The 19,872-nt window shown below is 43.4% G+C and overlaps 1 protein-coding gene across 3 annotated transcripts; it reads left to right on the top strand.

Moving 5' to 3' along the window:
• The first annotated feature begins 420 nt into the window (after positions 1–420).
• On the top strand, positions 421–18,137 carry AGO4 (argonaute RISC component 4). Of its 3 annotated transcripts, none has more exons than XM_064525240.1 (18): positions 421–439; positions 5,999–6,164; positions 6,900–7,020; positions 8,117–8,298; positions 8,688–8,824; positions 8,903–9,037; positions 9,202–9,289; positions 9,709–9,856; positions 9,943–10,062; positions 10,345–10,473; positions 10,627–10,760; positions 11,029–11,213; positions 11,494–11,653; positions 12,244–12,559; positions 12,802–12,936; positions 13,751–13,852; positions 14,078–14,277; positions 14,387–18,137. In XM_064525240.1, exons 3-18 carry the CDS (start codon positions 6,916–6,918, stop codon positions 14,493–14,495), a joined length of 2,385 nt encoding a protein of 794 aa, XP_064381310.1. In that variant the 5' UTR covers positions 421–439; positions 5,999–6,164; positions 6,900–6,915; the 3' UTR covers positions 14,496–18,137. The 3 variants fall into 3 exon arrangements, with proteins under 3 accessions (XP_064381310.1, XP_064381309.1, XP_064381311.1); XM_064525239.1 differs by lacking the exon at positions 421–439 and adding an exon at positions 2,605–2,917; XM_064525241.1 differs by lacking the exons at positions 421–439; positions 5,999–6,164 and adding an exon at positions 7,616–7,688 and having other exon boundaries at positions 6,901–7,020.
• The last annotated feature ends 1,735 nt before the right edge of the window (positions 18,138–19,872 follow it).

The following is a 19,872-nucleotide window of genomic DNA, read 5'->3' on the forward strand; positions in this document are numbered from 1 at the left end:
CCCCGCCTCACCCAATCGTGACTCCCTTTTCAAGGCTTTGCACGCCCTATAAGCACGCCATTGGGCGGCGCCCTCCCCTGCTGTCAGAGCCGGGCGTGACTTGTCTGCCGCGGGGTGCCTAGGGGGGTGCAGTGCCGGCCGCTCTGGCTGCTGAGGCGGTGCCGGCGGCCCTCATGGCGTCGGTCGACAGCGGCTGGAGCCGCTGGGCCTAGCCGTGGGCCCGGAGCGAGGGGGCACTGGGGCGGCTGCGAGCTGGTGCCTCTCGGGCCGGCGTGGAGCTGCCCCCGCGCCTCTTGCGGGCATTTGCTAGTGGGAGTGTAAAAGCCTTCCCGCTGTCAGCCCGGTGCGTACGGATACCCGCTCACAGCTGAGTGCGTGAGTGTCTCCTGGAGCTGCACAACAGGAATTTGCTGCCTGTCCGTGAAGGCAAACGGAGGAGGTAAAAAAAAAAAAAAAAAAAAAAAAAAAAAAGTACATATTCTGCAGTATTTGGTATCGATCACAGTTCTGCGGGGGATACTGAACAGATGGACTAATCCACTATGATAGTTCCCATATCCGCAACAAATCTTAAGTAGTCCTAAATATACATACATGCGCTGAGTAATAGTGTGGAAACATTGCCGGCCATCATGGGGTTTTTGTTACAAGTCTTGTAATACTGGTGTTTCCCTTAAATATTCAACCAGTGTCAGGCAATTATGAGACTCTCAGATTTCATTTTATTTAAAAAAAAATTCTGTTGCTTCCACTTGTAGAGAAGGTCTTGAAAATATAAGCCCTGCAGGCTTAAAATGCAAACAAAATGGACTCAGCATTTATTATTTATAGAATGTTTTGACTTCTGACCTCGTGAGTCAGCTGAGAATTGTTGGCTTAGCAGAACTCAATGGTAGCAAGGGAGAAGTGGGATGTGCAAGGAAGCCATTCACTAAAATAGAAAAGCTTCTTAAAAGGCAAAGCATCGGTAACCAGTAATCAGGCTGCATGGTTAGGTGGTGCTCATGGAGCAGCTCAGCAAACAGAGCACTGACCGGACCCTTGATTTTAGTGCCCCCCATGCTGTGTCCCCTGCGACCTAAACACCTGAAATCCTGCATCGGCCAGCCCTTTCCTCTCCCAAAGCGTACCCTCAGCCTTATTTCCCTCCCGCGGCTATGCAAGACGGAGGGTGTAGTGGTTGCTTCTGCAGTGAGGGTGCTACTTCAAGGGCCTCTCCCTGGCTGTTAATTAAAAATAATAATAAAATAAAGCCTGTCAAATTTATTATCTGGGAGCCCACTCCTTTGCCAGTGCTTGTTGAAACCAGCCCATGGGATCTTCCCTGATGGGAGGGGGGAAGAGGTTGACCAAAAAAGGCACAAAAATGAGGGTACAGTGTTAGTCATAAAATGCACACCAAGAGTTTAATAACCAAACTAGCTGGTTTAATAACCAAACCAGCCAATTCCCTAGCACAGTGACTTTCCAGACAGCTTCTGAGTGACATCCCATAATTATTATTGATTTCTGTGTCAGCTCTTAGCTGCTGGGTAGACATCAATCATTAGCCCTGGCAAGCAAGCCTATCACGCTTACCAGGTCATTTTTCACTCACAAAATTTGCTAGTGGAAGCGCTGGCCCTGCTTACGGCACTGAGATGTGAACAGTGTTCAGATTTGCAGCTGTTCACGGTGACTCTTACGTATGTTGTTGTTTTTCAGGTGTTTTAAATACAACTAATTCTGTGTAGCTGGTGTAGGAAGTTACACTGGGCATAACTAAGCTAGGCAAGTTCCCGTTTCGGGGCACAGCAGAGGACTGGAGGAAGCAGGAGCGGCTGTTACCGCGGGCCGTGGGGCTGAGACAGTGTGTTTTGCAATGGAAGATACACGCAGAGTCTGAGGGATGCAGTGTCGCTATTTCCAAGTTTTAGGTGACTGGAGAGCTAATTATTAAACCTGTGAAATTCTGGAAGGCGGGGGGACTCAGGACCTGAGTAAACGCACTCTTTCGCCTTGCAGCTCAGTGCAGCCCAGAGAGGAGTTTTACTGCGTAGAGACGCCAGAAAGAAGCGGGGTTTGGGGGAGGGAGAAGGGGGCTGAGTTCCACCTGCGAGGGCGGAGCGCGGGGAAAAAAACGCTCGTTTCTCGTGGAAAAATACCCCCAAACACACGGGGTGAGGGCCTGGGGCGGCGCCGTCATGGCGGGGGCGGCGCTGCGAGGGCGGTGCTGCCATGGCGGGGGCGGCCCTGTCAGAGCGGCCCTGTCAGGGCGGGGGCGGCGCCATCATGGCGGGGGCGGCGCTGCGAGGGCGGTGCTGCCATGGCGGGGGCGGCCCTGTCAGAGCGGCGCTGTCAGGGCGGGGGCGGTGCCATCATGGCGGGGGCGGTGCCGCGAGGGCGGCGCTGCGCGGGAAGCGGCCGCCGGCGCCGCCCCTCACCTGTTGCGGCGCCGGCGCCGAAGGGGTGCGGGCGTGCGCGCCCCCGGCGGCAGGGGGCGGAGCGCGCGCGCGCGAGCCCGCGGCGCCGGGCAGCGTGGAGGTGCCTCTTCCTCCTCCTCCGGCGGCTGCTGCCCGGGCGGCGCGCGCGCACGCGGGGGAGGGGGGGGGAGGCGGCGCGTGCCGGCGGCGGCGGCGGCGCGCGCGGGCTCGGCGGCAGCGCAGCGCAGCGCAGCGGGGGGATTGTTTGCGCCGCCGCTCGGCGGAGCGCAGCGCGCAGACCGCTCCCCGCCGCCGCCGCGTCCCCGTCCCCGTCCCCCCCCCCCCCGCGCCCCGTTCCTCCTCCTCCCCCCCCGGCCCCCACCCCGGAGCCAATATTCCCGAGATCAAGCGCTACGCGGCGGCGGCGGGGCCGGCGGCGGGGCCCGGGGCGGTCGGCGGGGCCGGGGGGGACCGCAGCGAGGCCGCCGCCGCCGCCATGGAAGCGCTGGGACCCGGTGAGAGCCGCGGGCCGGGCCGGGCCGGGCCGGGCCGGGGGGAGGCGCGGGCGGGCGGCCGCGGCCTGGCGGGGCGCGGGCCCTGTCAGGCGCGGGCGGCGGGGCCGGGCCGGGCGCGGCGGAGGCCGCGGCCCGCGGGGGGCTGCCCCCCCTTCCCCCCTCCCGGCTGGCGCGGCGCCGCGGCCTGGGCGCGGAGCGGGGCCGCGCTACAGGCCGCGCCCGCGGGGCCACTGCTCGCCGGCCTCGAGGCGGCCGGGCCCGGCGCCGGCGGCTCCCGCGCCGAGGAGGAACTTCGCCGCGCGCCGAACTTGCGGCGGGTCCCGCGCGCCCCGCGGAGCGCCCGGGCGGCCGTTCGTGGGGGCTGCGGGGCGCGGGGGGTGTCGCTCCGCGGGTGCCGTCGCTCCGCGGGTGCCGCTCCTGCGCTCCGCTCGTGGAAGTCGCTTCTGGTTGGGGCAGGCAGGAGAACACGTGTGGGTTTTAACTGGGCGCAGCAGCCTGCTCGCGGCGTGTCCCTGCCGGAGCCGTGCGGCTGTCAGGGGCTGGGTTTTGACGTTAGGCTGCTGTTAAGAGTTTAAGGTTGACACTTTCTGCAAAGGTTGGGGGGTTGTTTTGTTTTCTTTTTCTTTTTAAAGTGCCCGTGGTTAAATAATGCCGTTATTCCGCATGTGGCGTTTTCCTACGTCTGCAAGATGTATTTCTCCACCAAAGTGGTCTAGTGTGTCATAACTATCGTGTCAGTGATCAGACCATTGATATAATCGAAGCACTGTTCATTTTGGTGCGATAGGAAACGTTTATTGACATGTAGATGCAATTCCAGAGGAGTATTTCAAGATAGCTAGTGGGGGGTTACTTTCAGTGTCCAGCATACGGATATGTGGTGCAGTCGGTACTGTCTGACTTCGGCTTTAGAAGTAGATCCTCTTTTAGTTTTGTAAAACTACTTCCTGTCTGAAGCAACTCAGTTGAGGGTTAATTGTACACGATCAGCACATGGTAGAAGAAATCAAGAGTAACAGCACATTTAACCCTGCCTGGGCTGATTAGGCCGCAGTCGTGATAAAATCAGTTTGACTTATAGGGAAGCCTGGCTTTTCAACTGAGAAAACGGCTTTTAGCTTGTTCTGTTTGAAGCTCTTTCTTAAACGATTCCAGGGAAGATGATGTAACTTTTATCTCCTTTCGGCAAGACTGGCCTAGGTCAGTGTTGCCATGGCCGTTTACAAAATTTGTCAATACTGAAGAAGGAAAATGGGTAAATATAGTTGTCATTTAATCTCTTGCAGGAGGTCAGTGCTCACACTACTTCAGACTAATTAGCACAGGATTAATGGATCATCTCCCTAGTATCCAAATAAGCACAGCAAACTTTGATTGCCCTTGATGATTCATGCTTGTCTGGAGAGCTGTAGTTTTTTAAAGTACTAACTGTACCCCAGAACCGGTTTAACTACGGCGTTACGAGCTTCTCATTGACTGATTGCAGTTAATTCATACGGGTGCAGAGCCAGTGGTGCGTGTCCTGTTAGACGTCTGTGGCGCAAGAGCCCCAGTGCTTGCTACAACTTAGAGAACTGGTGTGTCAAACGGGCTGCGTCTGCTTGCATGCCCTTAAAAATATTTTCGGGTTTGTATCCTCAAATCTGTAATTTTAATTGATAATGCCAGTAGCCATTGGATGGCCTGCAGAACCAATGTAGAAAAAGCTCCCTGAATTTACAGTCTTGCGTTTAGTTTAGGATCATCTTAAGTCTATTACTGCACACTGAAGTTTATCCAAACGTGAGCTTATTCCTCCTTCAGCCTGTCTCCTCTCTTCTCCTCTGATATGAGCTTTGAGCCCTTGATTTAAATGGATACTGCCAGGTTGACACAGCCTCATGATACTAAGTTTGTCCTAAATTTTATTATTGCTTTATTATTGCATTCTTATATTCTAATACTTTTTTCCTCGTCCTCTTTGCTACTCCAACAAGTGTCACTGGCAACAAGAAACTGTCTATAGCATGGAGGGGAGAAACTTTTGTTATACCAAGTACTGGCAGATATAGACAAAAAGCATGAAAGTATAGTAATTCAAATTGCTCTGTGCGCAGTGTCAGCTGAGGCTCTGATAGATTTTTTGTTTGTTTGTTAAAGGTCCGTTTAATCTCATTAACACGGTATCTCAGATCTTAACACTTTGAGGAAATTAACTAAAGATTAGAGTGACTAGCTTGCATTTGAGTACTTTCTTAAGTCTCTAATTTTTCTTTAGAACTCTTTTTCTGAAGCTGTTATTTTTGTCCAAATATATTACCTTCTCCACCTCTGTTGAGAGACTATCTACATGTCTCTATGCTTGTTCCCTTTCTATTCTTTTTAGAAGAAAGCCTAAACTTTTTCTCATTCCTTTCCTTGTGTTAGAATTTGAAATTTGCCAAAATTGTGTTCCAGTTGAAAAGTCTTTCACTGTTAATAGCAGTGATGTGTTCATGATGTAAAGGAAATGACAAAATTGTTTTTGTCTATATGGAAATGTGTTTTTAATTTAGTTTAGAATACATATATCCTTTCCTCCATTTTCAGATTATATCAATTTTCAGATAAAATTGGGGGGTTATTTCCTGAGTATGCCAAGGGTGACTGTCATTAACTTCTGAACTTTAAGTCTGTAATGAAAAAGTGCAGCTATTGGCTACTCTTACTATGGATGGTAGTAGGAATCTATATATAAATATTTATATTCCTGCTGCCACACTATATATATAAGAGGAAAAATAGTATGTAAATGGCTGTATTCCATCTCAGGGTTCTGTCAAGTTCATAAACTGCAGTCATGAATAAACATCACTGAAATTTTGAGAATGAAATTTAGGACTAACATATGCATGCCTTAGGGAATATGTTGTTGTTTTGTACCTGGAAGATTAGAGCTGTTGAAAGGCCATGAACCACTTGGAACACTTTCATTTGCAACCTCAGAAAGCTACATAAAGTTTTCCTGCCCTGTCAGAAAGCCTTTTAAACTAAAGTACACCTGAGAGGATACTGGAGTGAATGATAAATTATATCTCATGCATGTTTATCTAACTTTCATAGGGCCTCCGGCAAGCCTTTTCCAGCCGCCCCGTCGCCCTGGCCTGGGAACTGTTGGGAAACCCATCCGCCTCTTAGCCAATCATTTTCAGGTTCAGATCCCTAAGATTGATGTTTATCACTATGACGTAGATATCAAACCAGAAAAGCGCCCCCGAAGAGTGAACAGGTATGAATCGTTTAATAAAAAAATGTTTAGATTCCTCAGTTTAAGGCAGCTGTACATCCTAGAAATTTTTCATCTGCTAAAGGACAATTTATATATGTTCTGTGCTTAGGAGTTGACTAATCTTTCAGTGAGATATAATATTATCCTCCTCCTTATTTTTGTTAAGATTTTTGCAATTGGACTGCCTTATAGAAGACACTAAGAAATGTATTATAAGGAAGAAACTTGCCTTAACCAAAGCTATTTTTATTCTCTAGTCTACAAGTGAATATACCGATAATTGTTCCACAGTCTATTTATGCAAAGATGTCTATTAGCAACTGAGGGGAAGGAATTCAGCATGGAGACTGACACCAACATTTTTAGGTGTCCATACATGGATATTTTTTCAGTAGAGTCAATTTAAGCTATAGAACACTCCAGCTAACCCTGAGATAGATGCTTGTATTTGCTCCTATATTTGTACAGCTCTGCAGATTCCACTGTCTGCATTGGCTGTATCTCTGCTGACAGTAATGGGAGCTTAGACACCTGTGTGTGTGTTGAAACTTAGGTGTCTTAATCTGGAGGTGACTTTTACTCTTGGTGTCTGCTAAAAACTTGAGTATAGTCTAGTGCATTGTTGTTTCTGATACCTAGCTCCTTTAAGAAAACATGAATGTGGAATTTTAAATTGTGTAAGATCACTGCTGAATTTTCCTGTGCTCTAATCTAACTCAATAAATCCCTCTGTAGAGAGGTGGTGGATACCATGGTGAGACACTTCAAAATGCAGATATTTGGTGATCGGCAGCCTGGATACGATGGGAAAAGGAACATGTATACCGCACACCCATTACCTATTGGCCGGGATAGAGTAAGTGTTATGAGCAATTCTAAGTTTTTTATGGAAAAAAATGTTACAGCGTAGTTTGAAAAGTGTTCTTTTATTGACGTAAACCAAAGATACTGTTAAATGTATTAGTGTAGCTTTGGAAATGACAGGCAGTGTCAGTCAGGGTTTGCTAAGAAATTAGATGCTCTACTGAAGTTTCTGTGAAGTTTGTCATCTTCAGGTTTCTCATTCCCAGCTCTTTTGCCAGTGAGCTTGTCTGTGATAGTGTGAACTAATACATTGTGGTCTTTCATCTGCAAGGAAGTTTTTACACCCTGATGCAAACTTGCTTTTTCTCTGTTATAACACTTGTTCTGTTGCTAAATGATAAAGTAGTTGTAGTTGACAAATGCTGTGTTCTGGTTTGGCTGCGCTGTTGAGATATGTCCTCATGTTCCACAAGAACTTATGGCACGAGTGCTGTCAACAGCTAAATCAGCTGCGTTAGCCCTTAATGTGCTGGGCCATACTCCCCAGCATGTTCTGGCATGTTCTACCCATGTTCTGACAGACTGAAATATGTATTAAAAGGTCCTGATACAAAATGTAAATAACCCCCATTTACTCTTCTCCCCAGGGATCTGGTTATTGCTGGTACAGTGCCATGAGGAGTACATAGGATGAGTTCACATTTACCCTTTGGGTTAATGGTGTGTGAGAATAATTTCAAGTACTGTGCTAAAAATCTGAAATTTGCATTTCCCAATGATTTTTCCTTTTGACCGAAAGGAGTTTCTTGCCCTCATGTTAAGGACACAGAACGTCATCTTGCTATTAACTGGCTGACGTAAAAAAATGACTCACAGTTCTCCAGAGCTTTGATGTTACCATACTAATTACTGCTAAAAATTTACACGTAAAGGTAACTCAGTGCAGTTTCCTCAGATGAATAAATTACAAGCTTTCAAAATCCCAAGGAAACTAACCGATCGCAATATTTTAAGAGAATTATGCAAGCTAATCATCATGAATGTAGATTCAAAGGATGTCCAAGAGAAAACCATAATGTTGCTTAGTCTTGCGGTAGTCTTCAGTCCATCGCAGAGGTCTGTGCTTAATTTTATTCTGCCTGTGTAAGGTGGACATGGAGGTGACGCTTCCAGGAGAGGGGAAGGACCAGACGTTTAAAGTATCCATTCAGTGGGTGTCAGTAGTCAGCCTTCAGTTGCTGCTGGAAGCTCTGGCAGGGCATTTGAATGAAGTTCCTGAAGATTCTGTACAGGCACTTGATGTAATCACACGGCATCTTCCCTCCATGAGGTGGGTTATTTTGGTATCTTCTTTCTTGGTTTAGTCTTGTATCTGTCTTGCGTTTTCGTTAGTTATTACTTGCTGCTATTCTACTGCTTCTACTGTAGAAGGGATGAGGGATGCTGTTGTGTAACTCAATGCCTGCCTTACAAATGTGCAGTAGAGTAGGGAAACCTGATCTCAACTCAGGACTTGTATGTGCTGGTCATGTTTCCAACAGTAATTTACTATGGCCTTTCCAACTGCTCTGTCTGCAAAGCTTTTTGTATGCTTGTCATAAGTTAGCTCTAACAGTTCTAACGTGCTAGAGAAATGTGGTGTTTTAAACACTACAGGACTGAGGGTAAAAATGTGTATTAGAAAGGAATGATCAGAGTATTAATTTTTCATTTGTTCAGGTACACTCCTGTGGGTCGCTCCTTCTTCTCCCCCCCTGAAGGTTATTACCACCCTCTGGGTGGTGGCAGGGAGGTCTGGTTTGGTTTCCACCAGTCTGTCAGGCCTGCCATGTGGAACATGATGCTCAACATTGATGGTACGTAGGAACTTCTGTCTCAGGCATGTAACAGAGTTCTTGCTGCTTCCAGATTAAATGTCCTCTCTTTTATCTTAGTGTCAGCAACTGCTTTCTATCGTGCCCAGCCTATCATTGAGTTCATGTGCGAGGTCTTGGACATTCAGAACATCAATGAACAAACCAAACCTCTTACAGACTCCCAGCGTGTCAAGTTTACCAAAGAAATCAGAGGTAAAGGCCTGTTTTATAGCCCTGCAACAAACCTGTCAATATTATACTGTAGCGAAAGTTCACAGGCGTTCTGGAAGCTGGCCTGTTCCTTTTTGTTCTCATGTTTCTTGAAGGTGGCTCTTATGTCTGATTTTATTTAGGTGATTTTTGTCTTGGGTTTTCAGGTCTAAAAGTAGAGGTTACCCACTGTGGCCAGATGAAGAGAAAATACCGAGTTTGCAATGTTACTCGGCGACCAGCTAGTCATCAGACGTATGTTACAGCCCTTTTTAAACAATTTTTAAGATTGTGAGATTAGAGACTTCTTGGTATATTATTTATGCAAGAACAGTTGATTCTAGAGGTGAAGCAGCCTTGTGGCTTCAAGAGAATGCTTCATTTTAGTGAAGTAGAGGAACAGAGTGGGTTTAGACTACTGCTTTATTTCATTCAGCACAGGAAAATTAAAGCCATGTCCTGGCTTTTAAATATAGTTATCACAGGCTATAATTTTTAAGTTGTCTATGATAAATTCAGTATATTGTCTATAAAATCTTTTCATAAAGAAGAGGTCCGATAACTAAGGAAAGCAAATGTTTTAAACATTTCTGCTCTGGAATAGATTTTCCACACTTTTTCGCCTAAAAAAAAAAAATCTTGAAAAGCTTAACCAGAACAAATGTCCTTTATAGGTTTCCTCTGCAGCTGGAAAATGGGCAGGCTATGGAGTGTACAGTAGCTCAGTATTTTAAGCAGAAGTACAGTCTGCAACTAAAATATCCGCACCTTCCCTGTCTTCAAGTAGGACAGGAACAGAAACACACATACTTACCACTTGAGGTAAGAATCTAACTTTGCTGCTCTTGGGTTGTGATATGCCCCTTATTAAAGGGTATCATGACACCTCTAACTCTGTTGCTGTGTAGGTATGTAACATTGTGGCAGGCCAGAGATGTATCAAGAAGCTAACAGACAATCAGACATCGACTATGATAAAAGCAACCGCGAGATCTGCACCAGACCGACAGGAAGAAATCAGTAGACTAGTAAGTTATGGTTTGGATATATGGAAAATAGTTGAAACCTCTTCAGCCGTGTTTTTACAGAAAATCTAAGTGCTGTGTTTCTCCCCATCTAGTTAGTCTGCATTTGTCAGTTCACATGGCTCTTTTGGAAGCATTGTAGCATATGCAATGATAAGCCAAAAAACCAAGAATTGCAGAAGTTAAAAAATCTGACTTTGTTAAAATAGGAAGCCTATTCGTTATAAAAATGGTAGAGCCACCTGAAATGTTATTTTAGTTATAGAAGTACTTTCTTGTCACCAGGTGAAAAGTAACAGTATGGTTGGTGGACCTGATCCATATCTGAAGGAGTTTGGTATTGTCGTCCATAATGAAATGACGGAGTTAACGGGCAGAGTTTTACCAGCACCAATGCTGCAGTATGGAGGCAGGGTGAGTTCTTGATGTCTTGTAAAGATATGATTTAAATCCATTAAGTGCTCCATAAATCTTCTCGTAAGGCTTGCATGTGTATGAGTGCTGTTCTGCTGTAGTCAACGTGAAGCAGCATTTTATTTTTAATTTGCCTTTGATTTTTTTACCTAGAACAAGACTGTGGCTACACCAAACCAAGGTGTCTGGGACATGAGAGGGAAACAGTTCTATGCTGGCATAGAGATAAAAGTTTGGGCTGTTGCCTGTTTTGCTCCTCAAAAACAATGCAGGGAAGACTTATTAAAGTAAGTATTTTCCTATTTATTCAAGATATCTATTTCAGGGTTTATTTTCCCCCATATTTCTGAAAGGTGTTGTGCAGTATAGTGGTATAAATCATGGTTGTAATATTGTTCAGATAGGTTTGATGGATGAGTAGAAATTTATCAGAGCGTCAGTATTAGCTTGGGAACTTGCCTCAGAATTTTCAACTCAAATGTATGGAAAGTGAAACACCAGCAAAAAGACCAGGTCCAGTCTCATTTGCCAAATCCATTTATATTTCATTTACAGGAGTTTTACTGACCAGCTGCGTAAGATCTCCAAGGACGCAGGGATGCCAATCCAAGGGCAGCCCTGTTTCTGCAAATACGCCCAGGGAGCAGACAGTGTGGAGCCCATGTTCAAACACTTGAAACTGACTTACGTTGGTCTGCAGCTGATTGTGGTGATTTTGCCTGGAAAGACACCTGTGTATGGTATGGAGTGGAGATTGTAAAATGTTAAGTGGTTGTACAGCAAGTGGACATCTCGCTATGCACTTCATGAGACAGAGCAGGCACTATCTTCAGTTTAAAAGGGGTTTAAGGAGATTGGTTTGTTGTACTTGTTTGGTATACTTGTATGCAGCCAAAGAATGGGCTTTTTGTCACTCAAACTCTAAGGACAAGAGTACACCATTTAGAAAAAATAAGAAACAGCAGAGGGAACCAATGACTGTTCAGGTAATTGAACCACTATCTTATTCTTCTGTTATAGCTGAAGTAAAGCGGGTTGGTGATACTCTTCTAGGAATGGCCACTCAGTGTGTTCAGGTAAAGAATGTGGTGAAAACCTCACCACAAACACTGTCCAACCTTTGTCTGAAGATAAATGCAAAGCTTGGAGGAATCAACAACGTGCTTGTACCTCATCAAAGGTGAGATTGTATCTAAATCCCTCCTTGAAGGCAAGCAAAATGATGTTATTTTGAAGGGTATAATTTTAACTAACAAAAGAAAATAACAAGTGTGTTACCAAGAGTACACAGAATGTAGCCCCACTCTAAAGTGGGCAGATAAAAATGCTTCCTCATTCATAATCTGCCTAGTGAGCCAGGTACTGAAGAACATTTGTAGTGTTAAAGCTGTCCAGCAGTATGTATGAAAACAAGCTGACAAAGGCTTATTTTCCTTGTGTCTTTTTTATTATCCTTTCTATACTTGTGAGTTCAGTCTGTCTACCGTCTCCTTAAGCATACTGCTTTTTTTCCTCCAGTTGAAAGAAAAGAAGTGATATATGCTTGTAACTTTGTTTGCCTATGGTCCTTTCCTTTTTGCTTTTTATATTCTCTCTGGACTGTAAGAGCTTGAGGCAGAGACCTTGCTCCTTAAAGATTCTGGCATAATTTCAGTTCTCTAGAATGGTTTGGATATACATTTCTTTGTAATTTTCTTCTTTCCTCACCTCTCCTCCCCCCCTTTTTGTATTTATTATTACTTTTTAATAAACCTTAATCACATTAAACAGGCCCTCAGTGTTCCAGCAACCAGTGATCTTTTTGGGAGCAGATGTCACTCACCCTCCTGCTGGGGATGGAAAGAAGCCATCTATTGCTGCTGTAGTAGGCAGTATGGATGGCCATCCTAGCCGTTACTGCGCTACAGTGCGCGTGCAAACCTCCCGTCAGGAGACCTCCCAGGAATTGCTGTACAGTCAGGAGGTGATACAGGACCTGACTAACATGGTGCGAGAACTATTGATCCAGTTCTACAAATCCACCCGTTTCAAGCCTACAAGGATCATTTACTACAGAGGGGGAGTATCAGAAGGGCAGATGAAACAGGTATTGTCTAACCATTTCTCTTTGCTTGTGAATGGGGGTCAGCCCTTCAGAATCTATACATGGATTACGTTTCTTTAATGAGACAGCTTGCAGTTTCATAGAGCTTTCCTGGGGAAACACAGGGTACAGTTACAGTGTTTCTGATTGTGTTCTTTATGAAATGGCATTTGTTCATGAAAAGACTGAGAGTAGTATTGTATATACCAAATTCAGCATCTAATACTTAAATCTTCTGCTTCTAGGTAGCTTGGCCAGAACTCATAGCAATTCGGAAGGCCTGTATTAGTTTGGAAGAAGATTATAGACCAGGAATAACTTACATTGTTGTGCAGAAAAGGCATCACACCAGACTGTTCTGCGCTGACAAAACTGAAAGGGCAAGTAGTGTTGGGTATATATAAACAAGAAGATAATGGCAATGGGGAAGTAGATGGTTTGGTTAGCTGGGGTAGAATCCATCTCACACACTGGAACAGAATTAATCTGTGCAAATAGTAGCAATTTTGTGCAGACACAGGCTTTCTCTACAAGACCAAAATAGCGTTGACCAATTCCTCCGCCTTTTTTTTTTTTTTTTTCTTGCTCTAAATCAAGCAGTCAGAGCTGTCTGTTCCTAGCCCCTCTTGGGGTGAGCATACAATATATTCCTCTTTCTGTATCTGGATCTGTAGCCTGGGTTTTTATAGCCTGGGATTCCTGACACACACTAGTCATTCAGTTTGTTGCCTCTTTTGTCTCTAGATGCATCTGTGAGATTTGCCTGTGTCACAAATCCATAAGACAACTAAGGAACCTTTTATTAAGAAAGTTCTTGATCTCAGGTTTGCCTGAAAATGTAGATCTCTGAGGAGTGAGTGCAAAAAAAGGTGTGAAATAAATTCATTTTAGACCACTTGCATTTTCTGTTCCTGAATTACTAGTATAGGCTTTATCCCACTCTGCAATTGTAATGGTGCTGGCAAGAATTTTATCTCCCCTCTGGTTATGCACCAGCTGGATTTGGCAAAGTTTCTAAAAACGAACTCTCAGAGAACATTTTTCATCCCTCCTAGGTAAAGGACCTTAATATTTTTTCCACCTTTTTGAGCAGTAAATCCTGCAATAGCTTAAAGTAAAAGCCTACCTTAGGAGGTATTTTGGGGTCACCTCAAAAAAAAAAAAGTGGACTAATTATAAACTTATCTCAAATAGGTGGGTAAAAGTGGCAATGTACCAGCGGGCACTACTGTGGACAGCACGATAACACATCCTTCTGAATTTGACTTTTACCTCTGTAGTCACGCAGGAATTCAGGTAACGTTTCAGCTCTGCTGTACTCAGGCTTGGGAGCGAATCCTTACAGTTGTCCTTATGAGTAATGCTGCTTCTATTTATAGTTTGGCAGACTAAAAATTGCATCAGTTTCATGCCGGTTTGGCACTGTACTCTTCAATACACTGAGAGAAGACTTAACCTTTAGATACTACCGCTCTGTTTCTGTTGATGCGATCCAGCTGAACACTCCTCTGTTCTCCGCAGGGAACCAGCCGGCCCTCCCACTATCAGGTCTTGTGGGATGACAACTGTTTTACTGCAGATGAACTACAGCTGTTGACGTATCAGCTGTGTCACACGTATGTCCGGTGTACACGATCAGTCTCTATTCCAGCTCCTGCATACTATGCCAGGCTGGTAGCATTTAGGGCCAGATACCATCTCGTGGACAAGGATCATGACAGGTGAGGAACTGTAACTTGCTGTTGTTTTGGCAGCTAGATAACAGACTTCAGTTAAATGCTGCTTGGCCCAGTTGTTCATGGTTCTCTGTACGTGTCTTCCTTTTTGCAGTGCTGAAGGCAGCCATGTGTCAGGACAGAGCAACGGCCGTGATCCTCAGGCTCTGGCTAAGGCAGTACAGATCCACCATGATACTCAACATACGATGTATTTTGCTTGAGAGCATCTGGGAAGATGAGGCAAAACCAACAACCCATGCAGTCCTGAAATGTTTCGAATGCCTACTGCTATAGTTAGGGCCCAGTTTATTTCAGACTGCCCACTACCAGCAGCTCTGAACAGTCGCACTGAATCTGTACTTCACAGCAATGTCTGATGCACCAACACAATTGAGCCATTTGTTTCATTATTTTATGTAACAGAAATTCATAGACTGTCTTTTCTGATGCATTGGACTGAATTTTTACCTCAAAGCGCAAAAGGCTGATCATCCTGAAATTTTTAAAGGACTTGGCACGAAAGGTTTCTATTGAATATTTTGCTAGCTATGGTTTTTAAGTTATCTTCTCATCCCATTAGTTTATCATGATGACTGATTCCCTGTCTTCATGCACTGCTTAGTGAGTATGCATATTATGGCAAAATGTTTTACTCCAGTTAAATGTAATTGTTCTATTGTGTGGGGCCATAGATTTTTTAATGGAGATTTTAGACTTCACTACTGTAAATGCCTTTTAACAAACATAACTTTCACAGGTATTGCAGTTTTTTGTCAGTTTTACTAATTATCTTTTTAATCTCTGCAGACTTCGGCTGCAAAGCAATTGCACTATACTGCGAGTTCAACTAGGTGGTTCTTGTTCTGTGAATGTGTGACATAACCAGATAGTGATGCCTGTCAGTAAGTTTTAATTATAATGGTTACAAATAATACTGCCATGGTATCGTAACAAGTACTGAACCATCATTTTCCCCCTCTAAAAATGATTTAAAAAAAAATTAGCTTTTAGATATTTTGCAAACTTTTACAAAAAGTGCCCACTTTATGCTGCTGTGTGGTTTGATAAATCGAAGTGATTTTAAAACTTTTTTCTCATAGAAGGTTTAACTTTGGCAATAAATATTTGTTTTTTAAGCCCCCCCAACAGTGTAATTTTCTAGCTGAGGATTGTGCATGAGTTTAACCAACATTCTCGTGTCGTTTTCTGAACACACAATTTGGCAGTTTCTGAAACTAATTAGAAAAGACGCACTTCCATGCTTTTTTAAGAATTATTTTTAACTGTTTTATATTCACTGTTGGTGTCCTGTCTACAACTTTTTTTATAAGCTTGGAAACTGGGTGTTATATGTAGGAAAGGCTTGCCAATCTGTACAGTCTAAATGTATTGTGTGAAAGGCAACCTAAAGACTTGTACCAGCATTTTAAACTTTTTTCCCTGGGAATCTAGGTTGCACACACAACTACATTCAACAGCATGTTTAACCAGTGTAAGTCTAATATACTGATTCTGTCCCAGCCTAGAAATTAGTGGATTTTTTTTTTGTTTTTCCTAATCTGCTTGGCTTTTTTCAGCTGCAACGTGTAATAAGAGGGGCTTGGTTTCACTGAATACTTTTGGAATCCACAAACACAGTACATTACAACTAGATTCCTTTTAGTGTTAATATGAGTTAACACAGATTGAAAGCTTATTCCTAAACTGAGTATAGCTAACACCATTACTTTGATAACAAAAGTTTGAGAAGTCCAACGATTGCACTGTGGTCTCTGATACTAGTGTGGAGTTTGCTGCTAAGTTGTCTGCTGTTCCAAAGCTTAGGAACCAGCCCCCTCCAAATTTCAGCAATATGAAATGCTGTTTCCTTCAGTCTTTAAGCTTGTAAATAAATTAAAGTTTACATTTCTAAATGCTGTTTTTCAGTTGTACCAGAGTACACTGAACTTAGTCTTCAAACAGTTTTATAACCTTCTTTCAAGTAGTATGTCTCATTAAATTAAGCTTAAACTTTTTCTTTCTTTTCTGTTGAAAATGGGACTGAAGCAAGCTTTGTTCCTGGCACGTATTGTGGACAGGTTTAGATTGAAAAAAAATTCTTTTTAATTTTCTTAATTTTTTTTTAAAGAATACCTCACTTGTGTAATAAAATCAGGACATGTGGGTGGGAGACTGACCGCTGCTTCAGCTAGATGGCTGCTTTTCTCAGTACTCATTCAGGGAGAATACAAAAAACCCCCTTTTTAGAATGAACTCTGACTGACCCAACATATATGGAGAACTTTGGCACCTTTAAGAGAAATAGAGCACCCTTTTTAGATTATAGGATCAAAGATCGTTGTTTGGGTTTGTGCACTAGACAAGAATGTAACTGGTTTAATCAAGGGTGCATAAGAAATATTTAATTTTATCACCAGTTAGTTGTCCAGTGCCAAGCACTCCTAGTTCAGATTGAGTGAAGTGAGAGCCTCTCCTTTGTTTGCCTGTGATTGGACTGAATAATTTAACCTCAGACTATTCGGATTGTTAGACCTCAGCTAGCCCCGGGAAGCATGGCGAGAAATTTAACTCAATCTTGTGTTAAACATCGTTATAATGAAATACTGGTGAGGGTGCAGTGCTGTCACTTTGAGAGGAGAAGAGCATTTAAGTTTAGGACTGTCGCTTGGTGGTAACTAAGATCAAAGTTTCGGCAATACTGTTGTACGCAGGTCTGAAAGCTGAGTCTAGAGGTTGAGCTTGACGATCTGAATTAACCCCTTGGGACTGACTGAATCGTTATGCATGTGTCAATCAATGGGAAGATGTGCATTCTGTAGATGTAGTTCTTAGGGTGTTTTGTTTTTTATAAATAAAGCCTGTTGGCCACTGTTTAGCTATGTGGTGTGAAAGACTTTAAATGTAGCAACGTTTAAAGAGTTGGGGAGGGCGTGGTTGACATTTCAAAACCAGCAAAAAATAGCAGAAACCCCATTTTCAAACCAGTTCTGCTTGCTTTGTGAACAGCTGAATTCTGAACAAGCTCTGGAAATCACTAGTTAGCCTGTTCAAATGTTTGGACAGCCTGGCTTATTTATTCTTATTGTAAGTACCACAATTTAGTGTAATGCCTATAGCAGCATCCAAAGGGCATAAAAGGTTGTGATATACAGGCAAACATGCTTCATGCAGTACGTCATCTTGTTCCAGACACAAGTGTCAGAGCTTACTTATCTATATCGAAAGCTTTGCTCTTCAAATGGGTAAAGGCAGCTTTTGTTCAGATACAGTGTTTAACAAAATCCACCCCCCCAAACTACCTTTGTGGATGTGCTGTAGGAGTTTTCTTGCTCAATAGCAAGGGAGTAACTCTGCTTTCATTTTAAGAAAGCAGAGTTTGGAGGGCATTGTATCAATACTGTTTCAACTACAAGGTTTTTTCCTTGTGAATTTGAGGAAAGATCTTGTAATATCACTTACAGATTTTCTTATACCTTGCTATTGACATTTTCATATTTCTATGTCTAGAGGCTGAAACTTCAATGTAAAATGTTTGCATTTGTTCATTTTGACTTATGATGTAATTTTTGTTTCTATATTGTTAGACTTGTAATGTTTAAAATTGTATTTTATTAAATTTGGACTGGATGTACGTCTATAGCAATACGAGGTACTCTTTCTAAACTGTTATGGGTGGGTTAGCAGCCCCATGTTGCGATAAGATGCTGGTCGTGTACAATTTGCAATGTATTTTTTTTTTAGCCTGCAGGGATATTTTGTGTTCATGTGTCCAAAAATAAAAAAAAAATTGGCATTCTTGTGCCAAATGTTCTGTTTTTCCTTGTTGATGTCTAATAAATGCAATGTACAGAGTGAGCAACTGATACTGTTGCCTGTAAACAAATGTCTTTCTTAAATTATTTAACTTTTAATTAAAACTTGTACACAATGTATAACCTGTGGACCTCATTGCCACAAGATACTTATTTCTGATATGCTAGGACTTAGAAAGCAATAGAAATATACCTGAATAACATCTTTAGTGATACTCAAAGAAGGACTTAAAACTACCTATTTTCAGAGCCTGTACTAACCACATAGATGTTCATAGTGGGCTTATTTTTTTTGTAACATTTCCAGAAATTATACAGCAATGCCTTGAGAAAATATGGTGTCAGTAGACTCTAACTACCTGGAGCAGTGATTCTGTATTAGAGAGTCAGAAATTAATAAATGAACGAGCTATTTGTTTATTCATCCTCTGAATTTCAGGTGAGGGTTTGTTTTCTCTTTGTACTATCACTAAAAATATAGGGTAAGGACAAAAAAAGCTTTTGGACGAGGACAAAACATGCAAGCTATAAATGAGCTCAGGACACATGATTGCTTAAAATAACCTGCATCTTTAGCAAACCAGTACTTCCAGGTTTTAATATTTTTTGCAGTAGAAATCCTGTGGGTTTGGGAATTGAGATTATTCAGCTTCAGGCAAGCTTAAGTAGTTCAGAAGCAAAAGATAACTTTGATGCCAGTCCCTTTCCAAAATGATTCAAAGGGAAAGATCACTTGGATCAAACGAAAGAACCCTGGGGCTGCTGATGCTTTGGAGCTCCAAAAAACTTTACAGTAAATATATGCCTTAACCTGGAAGGAAACACATCAGGGAATTGTCTAACAGACTAGAAAATGGATAATTAAAAGGCTGAGGGGCATTTGGTAGGAGAGCTGCATGCTCAACAGGGTAAAGGGCTCCTGAGAGGCAACTCCTGTGTTTAGAGAGGCATAACTGAAAGCAGTAATGTGGGAGGAAGGAGAAAAGAGGGATGAGGAACTTGTTCCATGATTTGTCAGGTATTTAAAGAAACTTGACTGACAACTAACTTATCTGGTCAGCAAGATCTTAACTAATGGTGATTTGATTTATAGTGTATCTGGATCTATGTTCTGCTTCAGGACAGCAATTCTGCTCTCATATTCTATAAATCTCCTAGTGTGAAGTGTGTATGAGCTCCACGTTGTGTTCTGCTCCACCACAGGATCCGTGGATTCCACTATTTGGTGTGAGTAAGTCTCAAATACCTGGTTAAAAATGGGTTGCTTCTGGCCCAGGCTTTTCGCTCTCCTGTTTTGCTTGGTTTTAGGTGCAAGAATACCACGAGAGGGGGCTCCAAACACAGCACTCGCGGGGTTGACCCAGCAGCGAGACAACCAGGCACCCAACCCTGGTCATTTGCCAGCAAGGCTCAGAACAGAGAGCCCTTAAAAGTAAAGTAAATAAAAACTGAACACATCCCCTGCTGTTTTCTTCCCAATCTGGCAAGAAAAAAATATAAGTCTCAAAGAAACAAAACCAAAAAAGCTCAGCTGTAAAAGGTATCTCATCATAAACCCACAAGGAAACCAACTATCTCGGCTCCTGTGAGCTGACAACACTGTGGGACATCACTTACTAAAGCGTTCATTTTTTTAATAGGTGGCTTTATAAATAAAGACTGCCTGAGGAAGGCTCTTTGAGGCATCCTGCTTCCAGTCCGGCTGCTGTTGTCCCCTCCTGGGGACAATACGAAGCTCCTCTGTGTGCCTGGGGCCTCGAGGCTTCGCTGACGCCCACCTGCCCTA

This window comes from Dromaius novaehollandiae, chromosome 23 (assembly GCF_036370855.1).
Source record: "Dromaius novaehollandiae isolate bDroNov1 chromosome 23, bDroNov1.hap1, whole genome shotgun sequence".
NCBI classification, from domain to species: domain Eukaryota; kingdom Metazoa; phylum Chordata; class Aves; order Casuariiformes; family Dromaiidae; genus Dromaius; species Dromaius novaehollandiae.